The 22,348-nt window shown below is 35.2% G+C and overlaps 1 protein-coding gene across 16 annotated transcripts in view; it reads right to left on the bottom strand.

Moving 5' to 3' along the window:
• The window catches only part of LOC125668804 (filamin-A-like), a 32,392-nt gene extending 12,020 nt beyond the window's left edge, over positions 1-20,372 (bottom strand). For 7 of the 16 annotated variants that reach the window (XM_048903231.2, XM_048903233.2, XM_048903232.2 and 4 more), the window contains exons 1-3: positions 20,199-20,365; positions 5,467-5,608; positions 844-972 (exon numbers count right to left, since the gene is read on the bottom strand). In XM_048903231.2, coding sequence (XP_048759188.1) covers positions 844-972; positions 5,467-5,608; positions 20,199-20,261 — 334 coding nt within the window. In that variant the 5' untranslated portion in view covers positions 20,262-20,365. Of the gene's footprint in view, positions 1-843; positions 973-5,466; positions 5,609-8,203; positions 8,355-8,488; positions 8,646-20,198 lie in introns of those variants that run through there. The other 9 variants (XM_048903236.2, XM_056163146.1, XM_056163145.1 and 6 more) reach the window with 4 other exon arrangements.
• Positions 20,373-22,348: the final 1,976 nt, after the last annotated feature.

The following is a 22,348-nucleotide window of genomic DNA, read 5'->3' as shown; positions in this document are numbered from 1 at the left end:
TGCTCATACCATTGTAAACGAGCGTATATAAACCTTTACATGGTTTATAGTGCTTAGATATAAAAAAGATGTGCAGGTGTTTTATTATCTTGAATTCTACTTTTCGGTTCCCCATTTTACGGTCTAGCTAGATTGTACTTGAATACATAAAATGCTAAAATATGAAAGAAAATATATCATTCTTTAATACTTTTTCGCACCGTTTGCCATAGTTTTCGTTTTGAAGCCCATTTTTTTGTTTTGTTACATATAAAACATACGGTATATTTGTTGTGATCCGCGGCTTGTGCACTATAGATCGACGTCTTCGCATATTCAGTGTAGCGTTACTACGTCCCTTAATTTGTAACATTCTCAGTCGGAAGGAATTAGTACTCTATGAGAACGGAAGATAATCACTTTAGGGTTCATTAGCTTAGCGGCCAGTGCCTCCAATGCATCTACTTTCAGATCTAGTTCACAGAGCTGACTCAGGGACTTTGGCACTAACCCCGTTACGACTTTAAGTGAATTATGTATAGATAATGGATGAATTGATCAGATCTGGGGTGGGGGTGGGTAAAGGTGAAACCTAAACATTTGAAGACTAAATATCTTTATTTAATAATGATAGAACGAAGGGGATAACACCATTTCAAGAAGACAATGAATATGATGACATTTTACAAGTATCTTGTCAAACGCATGTGTCTGGTCATCATCATTGTTGATGTTTAATATATTTTACCGAATTTACAGAGAAATCTTTCACTACTTAGTCTCTAGGAAATTCTTGCCAAGAGGAAGAAAGTATCCATTCTAAATTGGAATTTCTAGATATGACTAAAATGGTCTGATACTTACTGAGGCTACCCTGTTTAGCTGTGACAGTAAAGCTGACCATTTGACCGCTCATTCCACCGACGAGACCAGCGCCAAATGCTGTGACGTAGCTGCCATCGATCTGGTCGACCATGCAGGAAAAAGGACTTCCTGGAAGAGACAGTAAATGCTATATGATTCTAGGAATAGGAACTCAAGATGGATATTAACTCTTTCAACTTGACAAAAAAAGTTTATTGTAACTTGAGAATAGACTTCATTTTAATGTAATGTTTGAATGGGATGGACCGACTATTCTAAAACACATCGGTAAAACTCCAAGTTCAAGTTCAATATATCCCCACACACCACTTTATGGTACATGAGGTTCGATATACAATATATAAAAATGAAGACAATATACGAGATACACGTAAAAAGAGCAAGTATTGATTTAAGGTGAATGAAATGAATTGTGTATGACAGATTTAGTCATATATTTTAGATACATTTGTATGAAACTATACATTTTGATAGGTACATTGGAGTCAACAGTTGACAATGATTCAGATTTGCATGCAGTTAATAATATGCCACGTGTAAAAAAATGTTATTTCTTGGTGGATTTGTATTTTTAACCGTATATTTTAGCATTGAACATAGAGACATAGAAACAGACGTTTTCTCCAGAGAGCGATTTATTTTTATTAGAACGCAGCAAGGTTAGAAAGAAAATTGCAAATCTACTGGGATCCCTGCTTCACAAAGACTTGTATACATAGAAGTCAGGCTTTGTAAAATAGGGCTTCTAGAACAAGTGAAATTTCCAAGAACAAAAAATTCTATTTCTTTCAAAATGTTTTCTAACATAAAACTTTGTGAAATGTTGCATAGTTGCCTGCCAAGATTTAATGGTTGTGATCTATGGCCAAAATGTCAATGGTAAATTTGAATGTTATTTTTAGACGAAAAATGATACATGCCAGTTCCAAATCGTTGACGTTGTAGAGCTTTCAGAGCTCTTTATACCAAAATGGCCTCAGTGCTGAGAGGCTGAATTCGACGTTATGCAAATCTTCTTTGGTTGCTCTATGGTATTTGAATTTGTAAACAGGATCACGATAAATAGGTTCTTTACTATGTTATTATGTTAGTTTTATTACATTGCGTTTTTGTGGGAATTATTCCCGTTGTGTTTTGTAACAGATCTAAGTGCCAATTCTGATGATAACTATAAAATTGGATCAGTAGTATTTTCAAGACAGCAAGAACCATGCCTTTTCGTTTTTGAAAGTGATTGAATGTAATCATAAACATATACTACCGTGGGAGGAATGTGAAGACCCATGATTATCATATAAAACAGTATCATAAAATTTGGCCTTTTTTGAAGATGATTTGATGTGACCGTAAAATACTTGATCCGCAATACAAGAAATATTATGCTCAACAAAACCAGCATCCCAAATCTTTTGTTTACAATAAACAATTTGTTTTATTTCAACAACACGGCTAAAAGCCTCATTGATGTTGTATAAACACACTGTACTGTTCCGTCCTGCCGATCCACCATTTTTTGCCTCCGGTAAGGTAAATCATAGCAAAGATGTAAATAAAACCATTTGGATGGATTCCATTATGACAACCTCCATCATAGATCAAAAATATTTAAAATTACACCACAAATTGTATTCTTAAAAAGCCTCAACTTTAACATGATCCAGCAATATTTACACGCTATTTTACTTTTTATTGTCGGTTTGTGTATACAGTCTCGTGACAAGAATTCGGGAAAAAAACCCACCCCAACATTATATTCTATTGATATTTTCCATAAAGTTTCGGGGACGATCAAGGCTCTCAGATTAGATAGCAATTCATTCTTTGAATTTTATTTTATCTCACAGCATTTCACCATTTTGTGGCTAGTTGATTTTCGGTGTTCGGTTATTAGTGTAAGGCACGGGTTTCATTTTAAAATTAGCGGGGATTCCGGGTTTATTCGATAAGCCACGCGTGTCTACCGATCGTTTGTATATCTTTTTATTTATGAAACCATTTAATTCATCTAAGTGTTTGAATCACCAAGATTGTAGGAAAGATATTATTTGGGTGTATGCCACTACGTCGCGTCATAACTTAAAAAAAGATAAGACGATATTATTGACGCGAGAGCGAGAGTTCGGTCCGAGATGCGGTGTGATATCACGTTAACACATACGGTGAGATACCGAAATTATCTTACAATGAATTGCAAGATCAGCTGTGGAATTTAATCTCGGCTTTGACACACACTGGATTTCTGTTTATACGATTACGCAATTCATATCAATAATTTCCTTCCTAACAAACAAATTATGGAAACTGCTACTGTTTTAAACTACATTTGCGCCAGTAGCAAAAAGTATCATCATGTCTCATTACAATTTAACTGAAAGTGCAAAAATGAATTCAAAAATTACTTGTACTTTTAAAAGACTAATAAAAACCGATGGAAAACGATTTTGCTCTTCTACAGACGGAAGCAAAGCTGAGCAGGCCGTGTTATCTAGGTGATAATTCATTTTCCGGAGGAGGTGATTTCCAGTAACAGTTATCAATCTTACAAATGTTTCAAACAGTCAGTTGCAGGAAAACGTATCTGGCACTCCGTCATCATTCCACTTCAGGAGCCAAAAGAGCGGGAATCACGTGCCTCCAACAGACTGTAAACACCTCCCCGAGTTCCGATTGACTACAGTGTTAACTGTATATTTTCAGCGGAATCTGTTTTTGGTCGAACATCTTTCTATTTACACAGTATTTGATTTGAGACTGGTGAACGAAACCTAAATGAATTTATCATCTTTGGTAAACTTGATTTAGACCTTTGTTTCACTTCTAATGAATCGTTCTCGTTATGAACTAGTTAAATATCAGTCAAAGTATGCATCATTTAGGTAGTTGTACTTATCCATGCATGTTCATCTTGTTAGACCTCATGCCATCCATTTTTATGTGTAAATTTTGAAAATATAAAAATTGTTTTCCTTGACCTTGTCCAAATGACTTAGGGTTAGATAAAACACAAGCATGTGCCCTCAAAAGCAACTAATTTTGTAACGAATGAGTCGCTACATTTTTCCAGTCGAAAATCATTACCAGAACAAACGTGAATACTTTTTTCCTGTCAAGGACCTTAACTTTAAATGACATTAGTAATGAACACGCAACATTCTCGAGCCATGTGAAATTCTTCAGTTTTATTTTTAAATCTATTTCTCAAACAAATTTTTTGACAAATAGAAAAAAAACCCGGTGATTCCAAAAGCTGCAGGAGTAATTAACATGCGTGAAGTATGACGGCTAGCTCTCTGGTAGTTGTTATTTTATTGATTTGAAATATTCACAAACTCTGTCCCTCACACGCTGTCATTTTGTCACCAAAAGTTGAATTCAATGAAAATTGCTCTATACTGTAGATTTCAGTGATAACACCAATATTTAATTATTTCAAACACTTTTTAACCTAAAAACAGGCACATGAATATGTAATTTTGGTGATTAGATAATTATTGCCGTGCAAGACAATAATTCTTCCTTATATATTTCCTTACACTAAAAGCGGTTTATCAAGTTTCTCTTGTTTTTGTACAAAATAAATGTTTTTATTAGTAATTGATATATATTCCTATGCCATTGAGAGAGAAAAAATGTTGTCATCACTTTTACAGCTAAAATATTTTCATGGCATTCCTGCATTTTTAACATCAAATAAATTATTTTAAATAATATTGGTTTCTTCTTGGAGTCTCGACACCTTATACCGGGGGAAATGTATTTCAACATTTTTGTGGAGGGGTATTGTGATTATGGGTACAGTTCCAGCAGTAAAGAAAATATTTGGCAATCTAAGATGACCTTGTCCTAAGGTCTGAACCGCTAGTGGCCATGAATTTCCGTTTTGGTAGGTACCCACTTGCTTATTTCAACAGTACATTCAGTTTATCGTTTACATGTAAAAATTATAAATACATCCCGAGGCCTGGATTTCTGACTTGAAATGGGGCGCTTAATTTTACTATTCCGATAAAAGATCCATTGCATCTCATAACTACACACAAAAGGGAAAAAAAATCGAAAGATTGTATTAATCTTCGAGGTCACGATCCTTACCAAAGGGGCAGGGACCATGAAATACACATTTTATTCCCAAGATCCTACATGCCAATTTTTGTTAACATTTGCCCCGAGTGGAATTTGAAAATGTAACATTGGGTCAGGTGAGCTAAAATCAATCAATCTGTCAATACTCTAATTACCGATGTAAAACTAATGTTAATCTTATCTCTGTAAAACATTAAATTTGGTTATTTTCAGTGTGTGTAATTGATCACTGTACGAGATATACAATATTCCTAAACTTCAACCCAAATGACTAAAGATTGTGTTAGTTGCTCTTTCTTTGCAACATGCATAAGTTGGTATGCTTTAGAGCAAATCTATTATCGGTCACACTAAATGTATTTTGTTTGGCTTCAGATCCTACATCGATAACATTCACGGAGGTCACTAATACACTCAGAGAGGCGACTAATACAGCAATCACTATCAACACTTATCATTTTTTATAGTTATAATAATATTGCAATTCGTTATTGTTGATCAATCTTCCATTTTTCTCACCTTCCACAGCACAGCCTTCGTAACACATCTGTACTTCATGTCGACCGCTTTTGTTGGGATGGTACTGGACACAGATAGACCCGTCAGTTTTATCCTGAATTTCCGGTCCCAATCCTTCGGCATCCGGTGCAGGCATTTTGTACTGTAAAAACGAATGAGTGGTACGTTAGTGTAAGGTCTAAGACAACTGTATATCGAGCTTACTCTTAGACAAAACAAGTTCAGGCTAAGTGATCCTTTTGGCACTGGCATCATCCATTGTTGTTAAATGTAGTGTTGCATCCGGATTCTTTTAACCCAAACCATGTGTGGCTCCTGCTCCTGACAGTACTGATGATGAGGACACGTTTCGATGATCATCTTAGGTTACTAACCTGTTGTCGAACTCATTTAGCAGTAAATATTATAGGTTTATGTATACATGTACATAAAACATTGACACTAAATAAACTATATACTGGATGCTTGTTTGTGATAATTGGATTGAGATATATTTTCATTGTTGTCTTATCGTTAGTGCAGTTTGTTAATAAACCCTGTAAATAAATTATTTTTCTATATTTCAACATGTTCTAAAGTTTTCCGAAAATGTGGAACACATGATAGAAAACTTTATCTCTATTGTTATAGGCCTTTTTTCAATGTTGGATTCATTTGCTTGAAATGAAGAAAATAAGTTGGAACATGTGGTTAGGAGAAACCAATTTCAGGTAACACAGTAATTAGATATAGCAAAATATTAATGATCAAAGATGTAAGAACATTTTTGAAGTCAGGGCCGTAAGTAGGGTTCTAAATCAGGGGAGGCAGGGGATTGGGGGCCGCCGATTGACTTTACGACTGAAAATGACACTTTTTAAATCCCAATTTATCATGTTTGTGTTTCATTTGTACTATGTAAAGAATCGTAATATGGTGTCAAAGACAAAGGTGCTTGTCTTCATTTTAAACATATATCCTATAATATAACATTTATATAATTTTATTTTCTTTTTTGCCAAAAAATCAGACGAGGCAGTTGCCTCGTCTGCCTCATCGGCAGTTACGGCCCTGGAAGTCCTAGCTTTACTGCTTATAGTGATATCTGTCAATCTTCTCATGGTTTCACGTTTTTTGATATTTAAAGACTTAAGAGCTTGCTCGTGTCAATGGAAGCCGCTGTGAAGGCACTTATGCTCGTGTAATAATTATTTTATTGGCCTTCCACGTTTACTCTCGTACAAATAATTCATTTAGTTATAATTGCCCCCATTGCTCTTTCCTATCTAAAAGATATGAAGAGCATTGCGTAATGAAACTAAGTGGATGCGTACGCCTCTATCTACTTCATGCAGAAAGATGAATATATTTTTGCACAATTCTCTTTGATGGGCAAGGCATATAATTGATTGGACGTTATACACGGGCACGGATATGCGAAACACAAAGAAGGATGGCTGTGGAAGCCAGATAAAATTCTATGGAGTGTCTCGTCTTTTTATGGTTCTACCGATTCTGTATCCATGCACTTCCGCATTGACTAACGTTACAAACACAAAAAGTATTCGGAGGTTTTTCGAAAATATGCCAGAAGCTATTTTTTCTCTCTTGAATTCCTTTAAAATAATATGAACGGAAGGGAAACCAATTTGCCAAAACTTTCGTTAGTATCGGAACTTTTCCAAGGGCATTGCCTAATGCGCACTGTCTGAAGAATTTCTAGAAATATTTTTTCTTTAATCAGAAACTGATCTTTCAGTGTTTGTATGCCATTACTACATGTATAATAAAATCAAGGCCATCTCAAAAAGATGCTAAACCTTTGGGAATGCCTTCCTTTGAAATCTTGATTGCGTCAAGAACTTGGGCCTCTAAATCATTAATGTCTAAATGACCTGCGTTTCACGTGCCAATATAAGTCAATTCTTGCACCTGCTGAGTAATGCAAAACGTCCCGGGTGATAAGGGGCAGCTCATTCTTAGCTACTGTTTTCGCGAAGCGGGGCGTAGAACTTGCCTCTGTTGTAAATATCTTGAATGTTCAAACTATTTCCCCTTGTTTATATGATTAAGATAAAACATTTTGACGATGTCAGTAATGACTAATTATTGACATTTGCGATTGGTATGGAAACATCTTATGAATACATTTTTACATGAATGCTGATATGATTGCTTTCTGTGCCACAGTGCCGTAAATAACATGCAAAAAGACTATGACATAATCATGAATAAAAACATAAAATTCACATTCCAAGTTGAGGTGTGTCAGTACCACACAGATACCACATTGTATTGGTAAATCTTGGCAATATCATGTTTTCCTTACTAGTCAGATTACCCAACTGAATTATAACGACAAAATTTCGAATTCAATCGCTTTCGCAATAACACAAACAATGAAAGCTGTGAAACATTATTAAGTTGTAGATTTCATGCGAAAGTCAGAGTTCTGGTTTATCTTCTTTATACATCAGAAGGTCTTCATTATTCTAAACATGAAGACTTTAATTAAAAACAGTCTGCTATGAAATTAGTGACTCACAAAAGCTTACGTAAGAACCTTTTAAATTTTTTTGTGTTGATAATTACATATCATCGCGTCATTAAGTTAAATATATTCTTTGAAGATCGACTTTAGGAAGATTAAAAATTTCACATAAAGTTTGTAATCAGAAAAAAATGTATATCAACATTCTCCCTACGTTGGCAGAAACAAAGTATTAAAAGGAAAAATGTACAAGTGTCAAGTACTCACATTTTGGAATGTTACAGCGACTGAACCTAAAATAGTACCACTGTCAAAAACAGTAGATGGGTTTTATATTATGGTAGATAGTGATCAACAGGCGCGGCTTACAGTACACACTGCGGGAACTCTGTAGTTTAGCACTACACTGCCGTAATCCAATCAAATGATACAAAATTCATCACTGCTAACAAATCACCGTGTAAATGCTGACCAATCCGATTCAGATGATGTAGGTCATTTCATGACTGATTTTGATACAGTTTATGAAAATATGATGCCACAAACGCTTACCTTTTAATTCCTTTAATCTTAAGACAAAAGTACGTTTTCCTCAAATTATTCGATATTTTGCAGGCACGACTGGTTGAGAGAGAGACACTGTGATATCAACGGATATCAGATGCACAACCTAGAACATTTGCACGTGTCAAATGCAATATTTGCAATATCGTTTAGGTCGTGTATTCTGTCTAGCACGATTCGTTGAGAATACTGCATACAAATGTTGCTTTCCTTCCCTCTCGTAAAGGTTGCTATGGTAACTTTTTTGAAAAGATTCTTTTGTAAATGTATATCCACATTTACAGATGCGGAGTATTATCTTGAAGCCCACGTTTTCTTGATGAAAACCGGAGCAAAAAGCACGTAATTTTTGCTGATCGCACTGAGTATATAATGAAATTTATCGTTCACAAGTAATAATTTTGATTGTGTGTTGGGAAATGGAGTCAAAACACTCTGGCGTTATAGAACCATAAAATAAGAAGATGATCGTTTGGATGGAATATGATATCCCAGTATATATATTGTTCTTTGTTTTGAGCAAATTGAGAAGATTTCTTTTTTTTAAAATCGATAAAAATGTAAGTGAATCATCTTTCAAGACGTTCTTTGGTTTTGATTTGATTATTTGCGTCACAACACCACAACCTGTCCGACATTAAGGAATCGTTAAACATCGATTAAAGTACAACTTATATATAGGTAAAAAAAAAACCTATTGAATTTAATGATTACAAAATTTTATTGTTCCCCCATGTCGATGCACGCCTGGTTGTAACTGCGATACCTATTTAGAGCGAGGGAATTCCGCTATGCGATGCTAAGGCACGCGCTTACGACTTCGCCATTCCTACTTCCACTCATTAAGTCAACCGCAGATGGGAACCACCTAATCAGATTTGATTGATGAAACGGAGCACGCGTGCACCTTACAAGTACTCTCAATTAAAAGACAAATAAAACTATGGCATGGTGTGGCATGGGATATGTCATGGGAGATTTAAGATAGAATCTCCTTCTCTGATAAGTTTCCAATCAGATTAAAGGCGTCCATCTGTGCCCCACCTCCAATGAAAGAAAAACCTTCGCAAGTAAAAAATTTGTGAAGCATTGTCCTCATATATCTATATTCGGTGACTCACGCCCACCAAGAAAGCCAACATATACCATGAAACGATTTCTTCAATAAAGTATACAGATCTGGTGGTGTCATTGAATTAATTGGGACTTATCTGGTATGACGATTGATAACAGTGAGCATCACGTGTCTTATCGGATACTAAGATCACGTTAGTCCTCGGATATCTATTCGACATCGTTATTATGATTAATTTTGATTATTGTGTTATTCATTAAGAATTGTCTATCAAGAAGAATATGAATAGTTAATACATGAAAAATAAAATAAATAGATAAATGTCCTAAAAACCAACCCTTACAATATTTCTGAATGATAAAAAAAAAACCAACCCAGAAACAATTACGCAAAATTCTCAGCAATGTGGTTTACCGTGTGTGTAGCAAAATTAGTATTACTTCAATACTTTGTTCCTCACATACATGCATCTGTTTGATTATGTATTACGCATTATGGTCTATCATCTAGAAATAGTCAAAACAATACAGGGTGTCCGTAGTTCATGTTTACGCATGCAAGTTTCGTTACAACTTACTGTCTAGATAAACAATTTAGCAAATAATGCAATAAGATCCAGACGAGGGGGCTGCCAGCCTAGCCTCTCCCGAGCAAGCACATGTATACAAGGATATAGGAATCATTGGACTCGTAGTGGAATATGATGCTCATAGCGGAATCTAGCACTCATACATAGAAGTATTTTGTCAACTATATTCACAATTTGCAGATTGTGCAAGGTATTTAATTATTGCTCAAACAACAAATGTACAAAACAACTGTCTGGTATAAAAATAAGAAATCGGAGGTGGAGGGGGACGTCTAAAGCGATATTTTAGGCAGAGCTGATAGGATTCGAGCCACCTATATTAGATTAACTCTCAAATCCGATGTGTACCCGTCTTTTCATCAGTTATTGACTAAATCCTCTCTTCTTTTTTTTCATGCAACTGATCAGGAATGCGTTATATACTTTGTTCAGTTAAAGAAAGTCTATACTGCATACAGAGAAACATTGCCCCCGTTTTATTTTTGCCCTCATTGACGAATTTAAGACTGGGCGAAACTGTTTCCTCTCTTATTTATCTTTGAACACAACTATGTATGGTCGAATTTAAAGCGAGGCGAAACCGTTTGCAAGTGTAGAAAGGCGAAAAATAACCACCAAGCGACGAAAAACTATTTGACCATCTACACCATCTTCACAAGTCAAGGGTTATTGATTCGTAGTGCGAGGTAACGAATCAATAACCCTTGACTTGTGAAGATGCATCTACAAAGACATTACATTCCTTTACATCTTACGCCATTCAAATAACGAATATACCGTTATGTACTACAATTGTCAAGATAACGATTTTACATTGAACCAATGGCGCATTTAGTAACAACAAATACATAATTACAAAGATAGAATATTGAACTCTTTGGCTCTCCATAGACCACAAGCTTAAAATTTAGAAGCCAATAAAGTATTTGTGTGATTTTAATAATCCAAGTATGCATGTATGTTTAAGAAATTTATCCTTTATATATACATTTTGCTTTCATTTTTGGCGGAACATTCAATGTAGCAGTTGAAATAGTCGTATTATATTTATCAATATTCATACGCACATTGTTCACATTCATGAAGAAATGCCTATCATTTCAATTGGTAAAGATATCGATGACAAAAACATTGGAAATACATGTATATATAATGCATTTGATCTTGGAGCTAAAACGCTAATCTAAAGTGCGGTTTACAAAATGACTTACTGTACCCCGGTCCTGTGCTACTCTTGGCAAAGAAAATTTGCACAAAACTGTTTCTATCTTATCTTTTTAAATATACATGTACTGATATATATTGTTAGTTCATTTGTAAAAACGGTACTCTGAAATTGTACATCCATGCAGGATATCTATTACCGTTGTCATTTTCAACCAAATTTGAAATCATGCAGTTAATTTCATATTATGCTTGTTATAGACAATAACACCCCCCCCCCTCCCGAAATAATGGAGCTAGCCATAGATATCAGACTACATTAGAATAAAGACAGGAACGTCGAGGTCACGATCCAACCAATAGTGCAATGTGTTATTGTCAGTTTCTTTTCTTGTGAAGCAGTCATAATACATGTACACAGTAATTATAAATTTTCTTTTACATTAATCGAATAAAATATTTTGAACTTTTTTTTTGTGTGTTAACACATTTATGTTTGATAGATTTGCATCTCAAATTTAAAAAGATCAATTGTTCTTCAATATCCAAATATTACATTTAATTTTCAAACTTTGAGTTATCTGCCTCACCGGAAGTGACGCTGTTCGTGACCACCAGGAAAACAAGGGAATCCCGCAATCGGAACTCCTCGAATGTCTCGCGCACTCGACATAGATGTCGAGTGCGCGAGACATTCGAGGAGTTCCGATTGGGGAATCCCGGAATGGCATGAAAAGTAGTCTTCGTGAAAAATGTCGAATATTCCTAGTTATACGCGTCGTTGAGGATTATTTTATGGTAGATCAATGGCATAAATATTGGAATTACTGGATCAGAAAGAACTTTGGAATGGGTGACGATAAAAACAGAATTTTAGAGCTATTTTGAATCGTCGTTTTGAGTAAACATTCGTTTCATTCCTTGTGTTTAGGGGGTGGTATAGTATAGACCCCTACTATTATTATTACAGACTAAATCACCGGTTCCTGTAGTTTCATTCGAAAGACCCGTACTTCACTTCTAATACCAGACATTGGCCAAAAAACCCCTAATCACTTTCTATTCTAAACGCTTTAGGTTTGACACTGCCCTCAGGACTCGAACCCTTGGCCTCTCGGTTGAGAAGCGAGCGGCTAAGGCTTTCAAATTAAACATCAATCGAACCCCAGACCTCTCGTTTGAAAAGCGAGCGCCAAAGGTTTTCAGATTAAACGTCAATGAATATTACATGCTCTTTTGAGACGTTATTTTCTCTGAGATTTCTTCTATAGCATTGAAATGCTGCGGGCTATAGATACTAAAGCGATGGAATAATATTAACCTTGAGACGACGTTCCAAGCATGCACAATACAGTTGTCAATGTCAGTTCCTTGTCCGTTTATTACTGATGCAAGCGTAGGTGAATATTTCCTAAGGATGCAGTAACTCATCGCACCAATATCTGCATATTTTCTGTGATAATAAATGACGTGAAATGATGCTATGGAAATTCGACTCGTATCGTTTATCATGGTAGAAATGTCTAATATATTAAAAAGTAATCTGAGGCCTGGCATGCATGCCGATTGCATTCTACCGTGCTACCAAAGTTGTTGACCAATTGTTAAATGTTTCATCATAAGTATCACATCAAATTGATTGATGCAGTAGCTATTTTTTCTGCTACTGGGACAATCTACTGAATAAAATGGTTTTGTGCAGATCGGATTAGGAAATATTGCATTATATTATATTAACATTTCCATGCATATCGTCAATATTGCTGTCACCTTTGAAGTGTGTTGAATACATGTAATTCTGCACATTGCGCGTCGTTTTGAAGTCTCATATATTTTCTAGGATGACACAAAACTTGCATATTGTTCAAATTCTATGAATTTGACAACGCATACATTGCATTTGATATAAGCGTATGTTTTTGTATTTTAAAAAAAATTACGATGATTCTTAATCACATTAATAAGAAGTACTCACCCAAAACAGAATTTGCTTTAAAATTACATTATAAACATTGATGTGTTTTATACATTTTTCTGAAAAGTTGTGCTTATACTTATTTCAGCATTGCTTCTACTTTAACATTGGGGGATACAAATACTTATAGGGATATCCTTTTTTATTTTATCTTATGTTAAATTTTGCGGAGCAATAGTATGCAGTCTTATAAAAAAAACCAAACCATTCTCATTAACGGCCCCTTTGTTCAATAAAAGTTTTCAAATCTAAACTACATGTAAATATATTAATCGTCGTTTTTGTGCAAACAGTTTTGTTTGGTTTTACAATAAATTATTCGTGATTACAGTGTATGCTGTACTCTTCAAATTCTGATAACACTTAAAATATAGGACTTTTAAAATTGCATTCTCTGAATGAGTGCACATGTAAATGTTTCTATATGGAGAGAGAGAGAGAGAGAGAGAGAGAGAGAGAGAGAGAGAGAGAGAGAGATATTAAACAGCAGCCGAGAAAAACTACCAAACTTACCCCATAAACTATTTCTAGTTATAGCTATTTCTAATCAAGACACATACGGTATACATAATAACAATGAATTTTAAAAATTATATGCAACAACAGTCAATGAATAAAAATAACCATTATATCTCACCTGCGGACTGTGCACGCAGTATTGGTAAATATTGGACATTGTCGAAGTTTAGAAAGTATTCCTTCAACAGAAACTTATTAAAGACAAAGACTACAAGCTTTTAAGTTATATTATACGTTTATGTTGTGGAAAGGGAGATTTCACACTACCTTCACAGCCATGGGATGCTGACATTCATGACTATTTTCTGCTTGCAATTGCATGCATTTTATGTTCTGTGTCCTGCGTTTATTGTCCTATAAAAATGTGATAGAGCTGTAAATCCGATCTCCAACAGCGTGATAAAATACACAGCTTATCTCTGGCTTCAGATGAAAGCATGTGCCATTGTGTTTGGCGGCACTACACCTTTGTAAGGTCAGTCCCAACCACCAACTGAGAGACCGTGACACAAAATTGAACCCAGCGATCTGGCGAAGAAATCCGAAGGAGGCATCATTATCAATCGGCATTTCATATTTCTGTGTGTCATGAGAACACCTACATGCATATTATAAGTGAATGGTAGTAACCGAGCGCGCATGCAGGATATTATGATTTACTTCGTTGGAAGATTTGTGTGTTCAAGCTTTTCAAGTGTAGGGGCTTTAAAGAATTGTCATCTAACTAGTATTCATTTTTTATTCGGACACCATATTGAAATTCGTCCAGTTTTGCATTAATATGCAAAATTGGAGTTGATTAATTTTGAACTATTTCATAGCATACATATCCAAATATAGATATAAAACACTAAACATTATTGATTTCCGTTTGTTTACTTTGTAATTGATTGACATTAAAGATTATAACAAAAAACTCGTAATATTTTATAAATATATGAAACCACAACGCATTAAAAACGCGAAATAAGTACCCCAAGAGTCAATCTGATTAAAACCAGATCCTGAGATCCGCTCACTTAGATCGCTACAGTAGTGTAGCGATCGAAGTGAGCGGATCTCAGGACCTGGTTTTAATCAGATTGCCGAAGAGTAAACCATCAACATCCAACCAATCTGGCAAAACTTTAGCACTGACTCCAAACTAATAAAAATAATAATAATAGAAAAATAAATAAAATCCTGTATGTCTTTCTAATAACACTTACTCTAATCACTCTATCTGTTTAAGACAAATCGCTCATCCTTTATGCTGTAGAAATTGTATCTATCGGATACTTTTGGTGGGTTTTTTAATACCTAGAATTGTAAGGGAGGTAACTATTTATCTAATGCTAAATTGCACAAATTCAAATCTCGGTACATGTACAGAAACGACTATAAGCTGCATTTGAAGGTTAACCAGGAAAACCGTTTATACATCTACGTATGAAATACTATATATAGTGAAGGTTATATTACCATCAGAAAAGGAATTACAAAATGATTTTGAGACATAGCAATTACATTTGTCCTAAAACATTGATGACCCCCAATGAATTTCAGATTGGTTTAATTTCTGCAAGAAATCATACTTTGATTTTGAGTATGGTGCGCAAAAATTGTTTCTAACATTCAAAAGAATCACGAAACAATTTCGTTTCCCATGTATTCTTTTTTGTTCAAATACACATACCAGCATATTTTATCAAAATTTGAAAAATTAAATCCCTCATGATTGGCAAGAAATACTCATCTGTTAAACTTAATTTGAAGTTGAATTGGACTAGTATGGTGTCCGGATAGTACGGTTGAGAGCGCGAAGGCGCGTTGCTTGTTGGCGCGAAGGCACGTTGCTTATTGGCGTGACAGCGTGTTGTGACTAACGCGCAGTCACGCTTTTGCAAATGGCGCTATCCGGACACCATAAGCTTTGGAAAATGTCTATACATGACACTTAGCAGTGAGAGATTTTTATTTATTGCGAGAGGGGATGTCGAAACGGGACGGTTCGTGTATGGGTGAGTATGAGTGTGTGTGTGTAACACTGAGTGTGTAGACACTCTACAGGCCACACATTTTTGCTTGATTGAGTCGATACTTCACACGAAGCTTTGTCATCAAGAGAGGAAGAACCCTATTAATTTTAGGGTCAAAGGTCAAAGTCACTAAAAGATTGTGACTAAGTGGGGCGGTCTATCGGATAACACCGGAAAAACCGAGGCCCCATGCCATAGCACAAGTGGCATAATAAAGATCCATCCTTGCTCAAAGGTGCCGAGCATAGGCTAAGCAATAATGACGTCTCCATATGAGTGAAAAATTCTCGAGAAGGACATAAAACAACATACAATAAATCGTTAATCACTAGTTGCAAGGAGATATGCCACGTCTTGCGGAGCTCTTTTTTATCGTGCCAATGTCTACTGTAACACCCGTTTCTGAAGTCGCATCTTAGAAGACCTGTGACTCTCATTCTAATGCTGAGTGTTTGGTGGGGAACATCTCATGTTGAACGTTGCAGATTCGAAGCAGCGCCGAAATAGAGAACTGAACCCGGCACCCCACCCACCCCCTCCCCCCTCCCCCGTTTGAGAAACGGGTACCCTAACCGTCAGACTTCGTCTCCTTTTAATGTGATGTGAACCTAGCATTCATCATTTTAATTTATTCCCAAATACTCTTTTCTAACGTGATATGGACCCGCAGTATATTCTTTGTAAATTTCTCTCCTTGTGAGATGTGTACCCAGGTTTTTTTCTCTCCTAACATGTTGTGGATTCAGTGGGAGTTTGTTTTTGCTTCTTATCTTATTTTCCTACCTTGGAGTGGACCAAGGTTTTTTTGTTGTTCTTTTATTTTCATACCCTAACACGATGTTGAATCGGAAATATGTTTGTTGCCAAATTGTTACTTTAAAAAAATATCTTTTGCCAGGTTTATCAATTCAGTTTTCTTAACGTGATGTGGACGCAAAGTTTTCATTTTCAATACTTATATAGTGTGACCCCCAGATTCTTTACATCCCCTTTGTGATTTACTCCTACTTTTTTCTCTACAAAGGTGATGCTGACCCAAAGATTTATGGAGTGTTGAACTTTTAAACCAAATCGCTCTCCTATCTCTTAGCTGGTTATGGGAAATTTAAAAATATATTTATCCCAACGTTCTTGCAACAATGTACATAACCTGTATTTAAAGTAAACCTCAAATACACAGTGGATATATTAAAAGAAATGCCATCTCAAAGTGTGATGGTTATGAAATGAGCTTTACAATATCCCTGGCCTTGTTTGTATATTTCAAGGTTTTTAATAAAGATAACCGAACTTAATTAAACATTAGCTAAATTCATTCAGTCCCTTTTGAATCTTGAATCCACTATTGGAACATCTCCAAAATTAAACAACTTTTGTCTCACATCATACAGATTGCATGTAGAATTTTCATGAATATCCTCTAAATAATCTTGAGTGGATAAGTATTGGGCTCTGTCACCAAATGTCTTCGTGAGACCCGATCCGCCTCAAGTGTGTCAAACTTCGTATGTATTAAATAGAACTGAGCTTTTAGGAGATTGTTTTCTCGAAAACAACCACCGATACTATATTTTCAATTTACTATTTCATAATAGAATAAAATTACACGTCAGAAATGGGTTTTCTGACTACAAGTAAAAATATTTTCGGTTAGTATATCAAATTTCTTAAGGTTCCGAGTAAGTCAAACTGGTTTGAATGAGTTATTATTTCAATGTAATTTCCATTTATCAGAGGATACAGTGTTACCGTCCAAACATTAGACAGATGGTGTTCTGTTCACGAGAGAAGATGAAGCATTTTCATCCATAACATGATATGACATGTAACAGAGTCTTTGAAACTGATCTAGAACATGTAGAAGAAATGAAGCCAGTTTGACCTAAATTGGACAGACTTCAGCTATATATCGGACTTTCCTGGGCACTCTTTGTTTAAATAACCTCACAGAGTGGGTACAAGTTATTGCTATTTTTCGGTAATATTGCCCTTCAACCTGTTTGATAATCACTGTGTTTGACATTCAAAGACGTGTCACTATTGCATATCCGTTGCTTGGCGTTACTGTTGTATCATTGCATAATCTGTGGAGGAGAAATGCGCAAACAATTTGCCGAGTGGAGATTTTTCTTGATAGCCTGGATCGAAGCCATAAAATTAGTCTCTGTCACTAAATCAAAGCCGGATATTCTATTTCTATTGCTTTTAGAGCAGAGAGTGGACTTGATCCATCAACAAATATACATAGCGAGTTTATTCTTGTACATTTCTTTCTATCAAGCACTCACAACACTAATAGTAAAAAAAAACTTCTTAAATATCTAAAAATCCTTTTCATTTTATAACCGTATAGCAAGACACCGTTACGGCAGCTGGAGTCTATAGGTCTCATTTTCGTTTTTTTGGTTGTGATACCGATTGTTTGGCGGAGGAGCAGAACGTGTTCATTGCATTACTTCATGTGTTGAGGTCGATCAGGACTTGAACTTTGTAGCTTGCCTGAAAGACATGCATTCTGTTGCTGGGGATATGCATTGTTCTCGCAGGCAATGAGGGGTTGACCTGCAATGCATGAACTCACCAACCTTTACATATCATCAAGTTCAGCACCAACAGGTGGTTCTCGAATTCCCGGTGTCATGCAAGAAATTTAACAAATAATTAATTAAATAGCTGAAATGGAGAGGTGTCGTTTTCCAGCCAAGATTTAGTAAATTGGAAAATCCCGTTCATAGTTGATCCAAGGATCGCAGTGACGGTACACGGATAACCTTTTAGTATGCAGCTCTCCGAGGCTAACACCAAGTCAATAGGCGGTTTATTTGTCATCTTATAGCGTAGCATTATTTAAGTTATTTTGTCTTCTTTGGGGGAAATCAGACTTTGAGTAATTTAGCTTTGCAGGTACTTTCATGTAGAATGTATTATCTGATTTCCCCCAAAATCTTATGTTGAAGATTTCTTTCGTCATTTGGTATTGTAATAAATGACAAATTTTCAATCTCAATCATTCTTTGTTCAGATTTTTTATGACAGCAAAAACGAGCTACGGTGAGCAGAGTTTGGGTAATAGAAGCTGATAAACATAAAGGTCTATTTATCTGGGTAGCACACTCGCTTCTCATCTAGCTACGGCCCGGAGTGCGATCTTCGATTTATGGAAGAGGGTATGGTTGTCATCCATGACAAGTGGATTTTCAGTATCCTTCCCCACACTAATGACCCATCAATGCAAATTAAGATAAATGATCCCATTGTAAATAAATTCTCGAGCTTTCATGGATTATCCTGGCATTTACCATTTAAAATTTATTTTATATATGTTATCTATAATGTTTCACATGAAATCTTCATATTTCTTTACTTCAATTAGTTTTAATCCAAGAATTTATAACAACACAGCGTCGCAATTTTCAACCGGAAGTACGCCATTGATACAAACATAAAATCAGAAATTTTCTGAATTGTCTGTTTAGTTCAGTGGATTAATGTGTTAATTAAGCTATACATAGTGCGTTAGAGTTCCATAGGATTTGCTTTTTTGTACATGAGGAGGCAAAAATTCAAAACATTATATGGGTTTGTTACAAATAAAATCTATACACGACAATGTCTGATAGGTGTGTTAAACGTTCTAAATCACGGAAACATAAAAGATTGAAATTTTGTGCATGGATGCTGGATCTAACACTACCGTAAAAAAGATTGGTTTTTCAAAAATATCTTGCTCTTCTTGTGGGTTCTGCCTCTAAATGTCGTTTATAACGAACACAAAAGCAATTTCATCTGGATACCGACACAATTAACACTTCCTTTGATCCCAAGCCTTTGCTCAATCAGCGGTTTAAGAATGCATTATGGTTAGTACTTCTTTCATTTTACTGTTTTCTTATGACTGAAATTCCGTTAGTTATTGAATACTTGGCATTTTACTGCAGATGTTCAGATAAAAAAAATAAAAACTGTACGTTAATTATACACGATGAGGCGAAAACATAATCAATCCCATGTCTTGTGGGTGGAGAAAGGATGGTGATCTGATTTAATTAAAACTATCACTGAATAGTTGAATACATGCACAAATTCAATTAAAAAAAATTCAATGTAAACTAATGTTCCCTACATAACACTGTATTTGTATTAATGCTTGTATATTAATTCAGTAATAATTCATCTAGCAGAAATACAAACCATTTGACTTATTATAAGCAGTTTGTGTCACCGATGTCTAAAATCTATATACACCTCTAAATGACTTATTGTCGCAATTATATATTAAAATAACAATACTGATGTCTTCTTTATTAAAAAGCAAACTTAACTTTGAAACGAATTTTTAAAAAAAATATCCATCTTACCGTTTTCTTGTAATTCTCGATGGCTGAGTTGGGCAGAATCGACCATGGCCATGGTTTTGACATGTCGGGATGATAAGTCAAGTATAAGTCAAGATGTATAAGAAAATATTTCCTCTTTGATGCAGAGACCAAAAAAAAAACTGTCCACTCTATGACTGGGAAGATAAAGTGTGAAATTTGGCAGGACTCCCAGAACCTCTTCTCGAAAACGATATCCGCTTTTTCACAGATGACGCGTCCACATAGGACATGCGCACGGAACAATTTCTCAGTTTTAGAACTCAAGACATCTGGTTCAAGATTATATATTCTTGATTTTTATAGAAATGTAATTGCTATTAATTAATTAAGGAAGCGGAGGAATTCGATAAAAGTTGTTTTGCCTTGGGTTCGGCTGATTGGTTTTGACGGTAGCAGGATTAGGCTGTCACTTTAGAGAGGTGTGCGGACGAAGAAGTAATCTTTGTTGCTATCATTCGGGTTCATCCAAATGTCGGCAGATGAAACAGTATATAAGCAAGTGCTTACAGATGTTTGAACAAACATAAAAGAACTATAGAGGAAGTAAATCTAAAATGTTCATATTAGTAAGAGAGCTCGTGTGTCGTAAGGCTCACCTATGTCATCTTGTCATATATAGATTGTCCTTTCATGCAATACCTATAAATTTGTTATTTTGCTACTACACACCACACATTTGCAACCTTGGGTTTTATGATTTGTACAACTTGAATCTACACTACACGTAACTGTTTTGCATATATATTGTTTTGACAAATTGTACTTTAAAAAAAATAATAAATCCCCAAACTTATAACTATCAACCTCCTTTGATGACCCATACTCACTCCAGAATCATTGTTTGAGTGATTTAAACATACTCACTCCAGAATCATTGTTTGAGTGATTTAAACATACTCACTCCAGAATCATTGTTTGAGTGATTTAAACATACTCACTCCAGAATCATTGTTTGAGTGATTTAAACATACTCACTCCAGAATCATTGTTTGAGTGATTTAAACATACTCACTCCAGAATCATTGTTTGAGTGATTTAAACATACTTACTCCAGAATCATTGTTTGAGTGATTTAAACATATACTCACTCCAGAATCATTGTTTGAGTGATTTAAACATACTCACTCCAGAATCATGGTTTGAGTGATTTAAACATACTCACTCCAGAATCATTGTTTGAGTGATTTAAACATACTCACTCCAGGATCATGGTTTTGAGTGATTTAAACAGTAGTTAAAGATGTTATTCGTTTGAAAAACTTCTACCTTGTTTTGGGGAGGAAGTTTTTAAAAAGAAATACATGTATCCTATACTAGTATTCTCTTATGTGAAACTCTACGGATCCTTTTGTGATACCTGGCGCGGGCATGGTTTGAAATGGACACTTCAGTTGAACAAACCAGTAGTAAAATCACTAGTATCTTTTTACAAGAATGTTTTATTGCATGTTTGGGTGAAATTGCTCTGAAGAACTTGAAATTGTGAAATGTTTACTATCAGGAGCCGATTTTTAAGACCATCTGACCTTATCAAAAATTGGCCTTAGACTGTCTGTTTTCCGTAAATTATTCACTTCGACTTTTCTAAAATCACTACGCCAATTTCAACCAAACTTGACATAAAGTATCCTTGGGTAAAGTTGGTTGTCTCAGATTATCTCAATTAGTTAACATATTACTAATGATATACAGTATGACCCTACACTGAATACGAAGCGTTACATATAGATATTTCAAATATGCCAATTTGTTTTTGTGCCAAATTTTAATGAAGATATCAATACCACGGTATCGTATGAATAAGATGAACCAAAAACACATATATAAACACATTTTTACTAAATATGCATAACGAAAACGATGGTTGTAGAGAAGTAAATGAAAATACACACGTAGTTTCAAATACGACACGTCGTCTTTTTGACACAAATTTTCGAAACGAGCCGAGTGCTGACCACGTGACTGCCTTACTACCATATCTTGCTAAGCAACATAAAAAATTGTAGAGTAAAGAAAGCGTAGAAAAGAGAAAAATTTAGTCTGATAGGTTCTTATTCCTACCGGGTATATAAAAGAAAGATGAATTCGAGTTCAAAACCTACAGAAGTCATTGGTTTCTTTCTGATCAC

Source organism: Ostrea edulis, chromosome 4, assembly GCF_947568905.1.
Source record: "Ostrea edulis chromosome 4, xbOstEdul1.1, whole genome shotgun sequence".
Lineage (NCBI taxonomy): Eukaryota > Metazoa > Mollusca > Bivalvia > Ostreida > Ostreidae > Ostrea > Ostrea edulis.
This window is presented reverse-complemented; position numbering and strand designations above follow the sequence as displayed.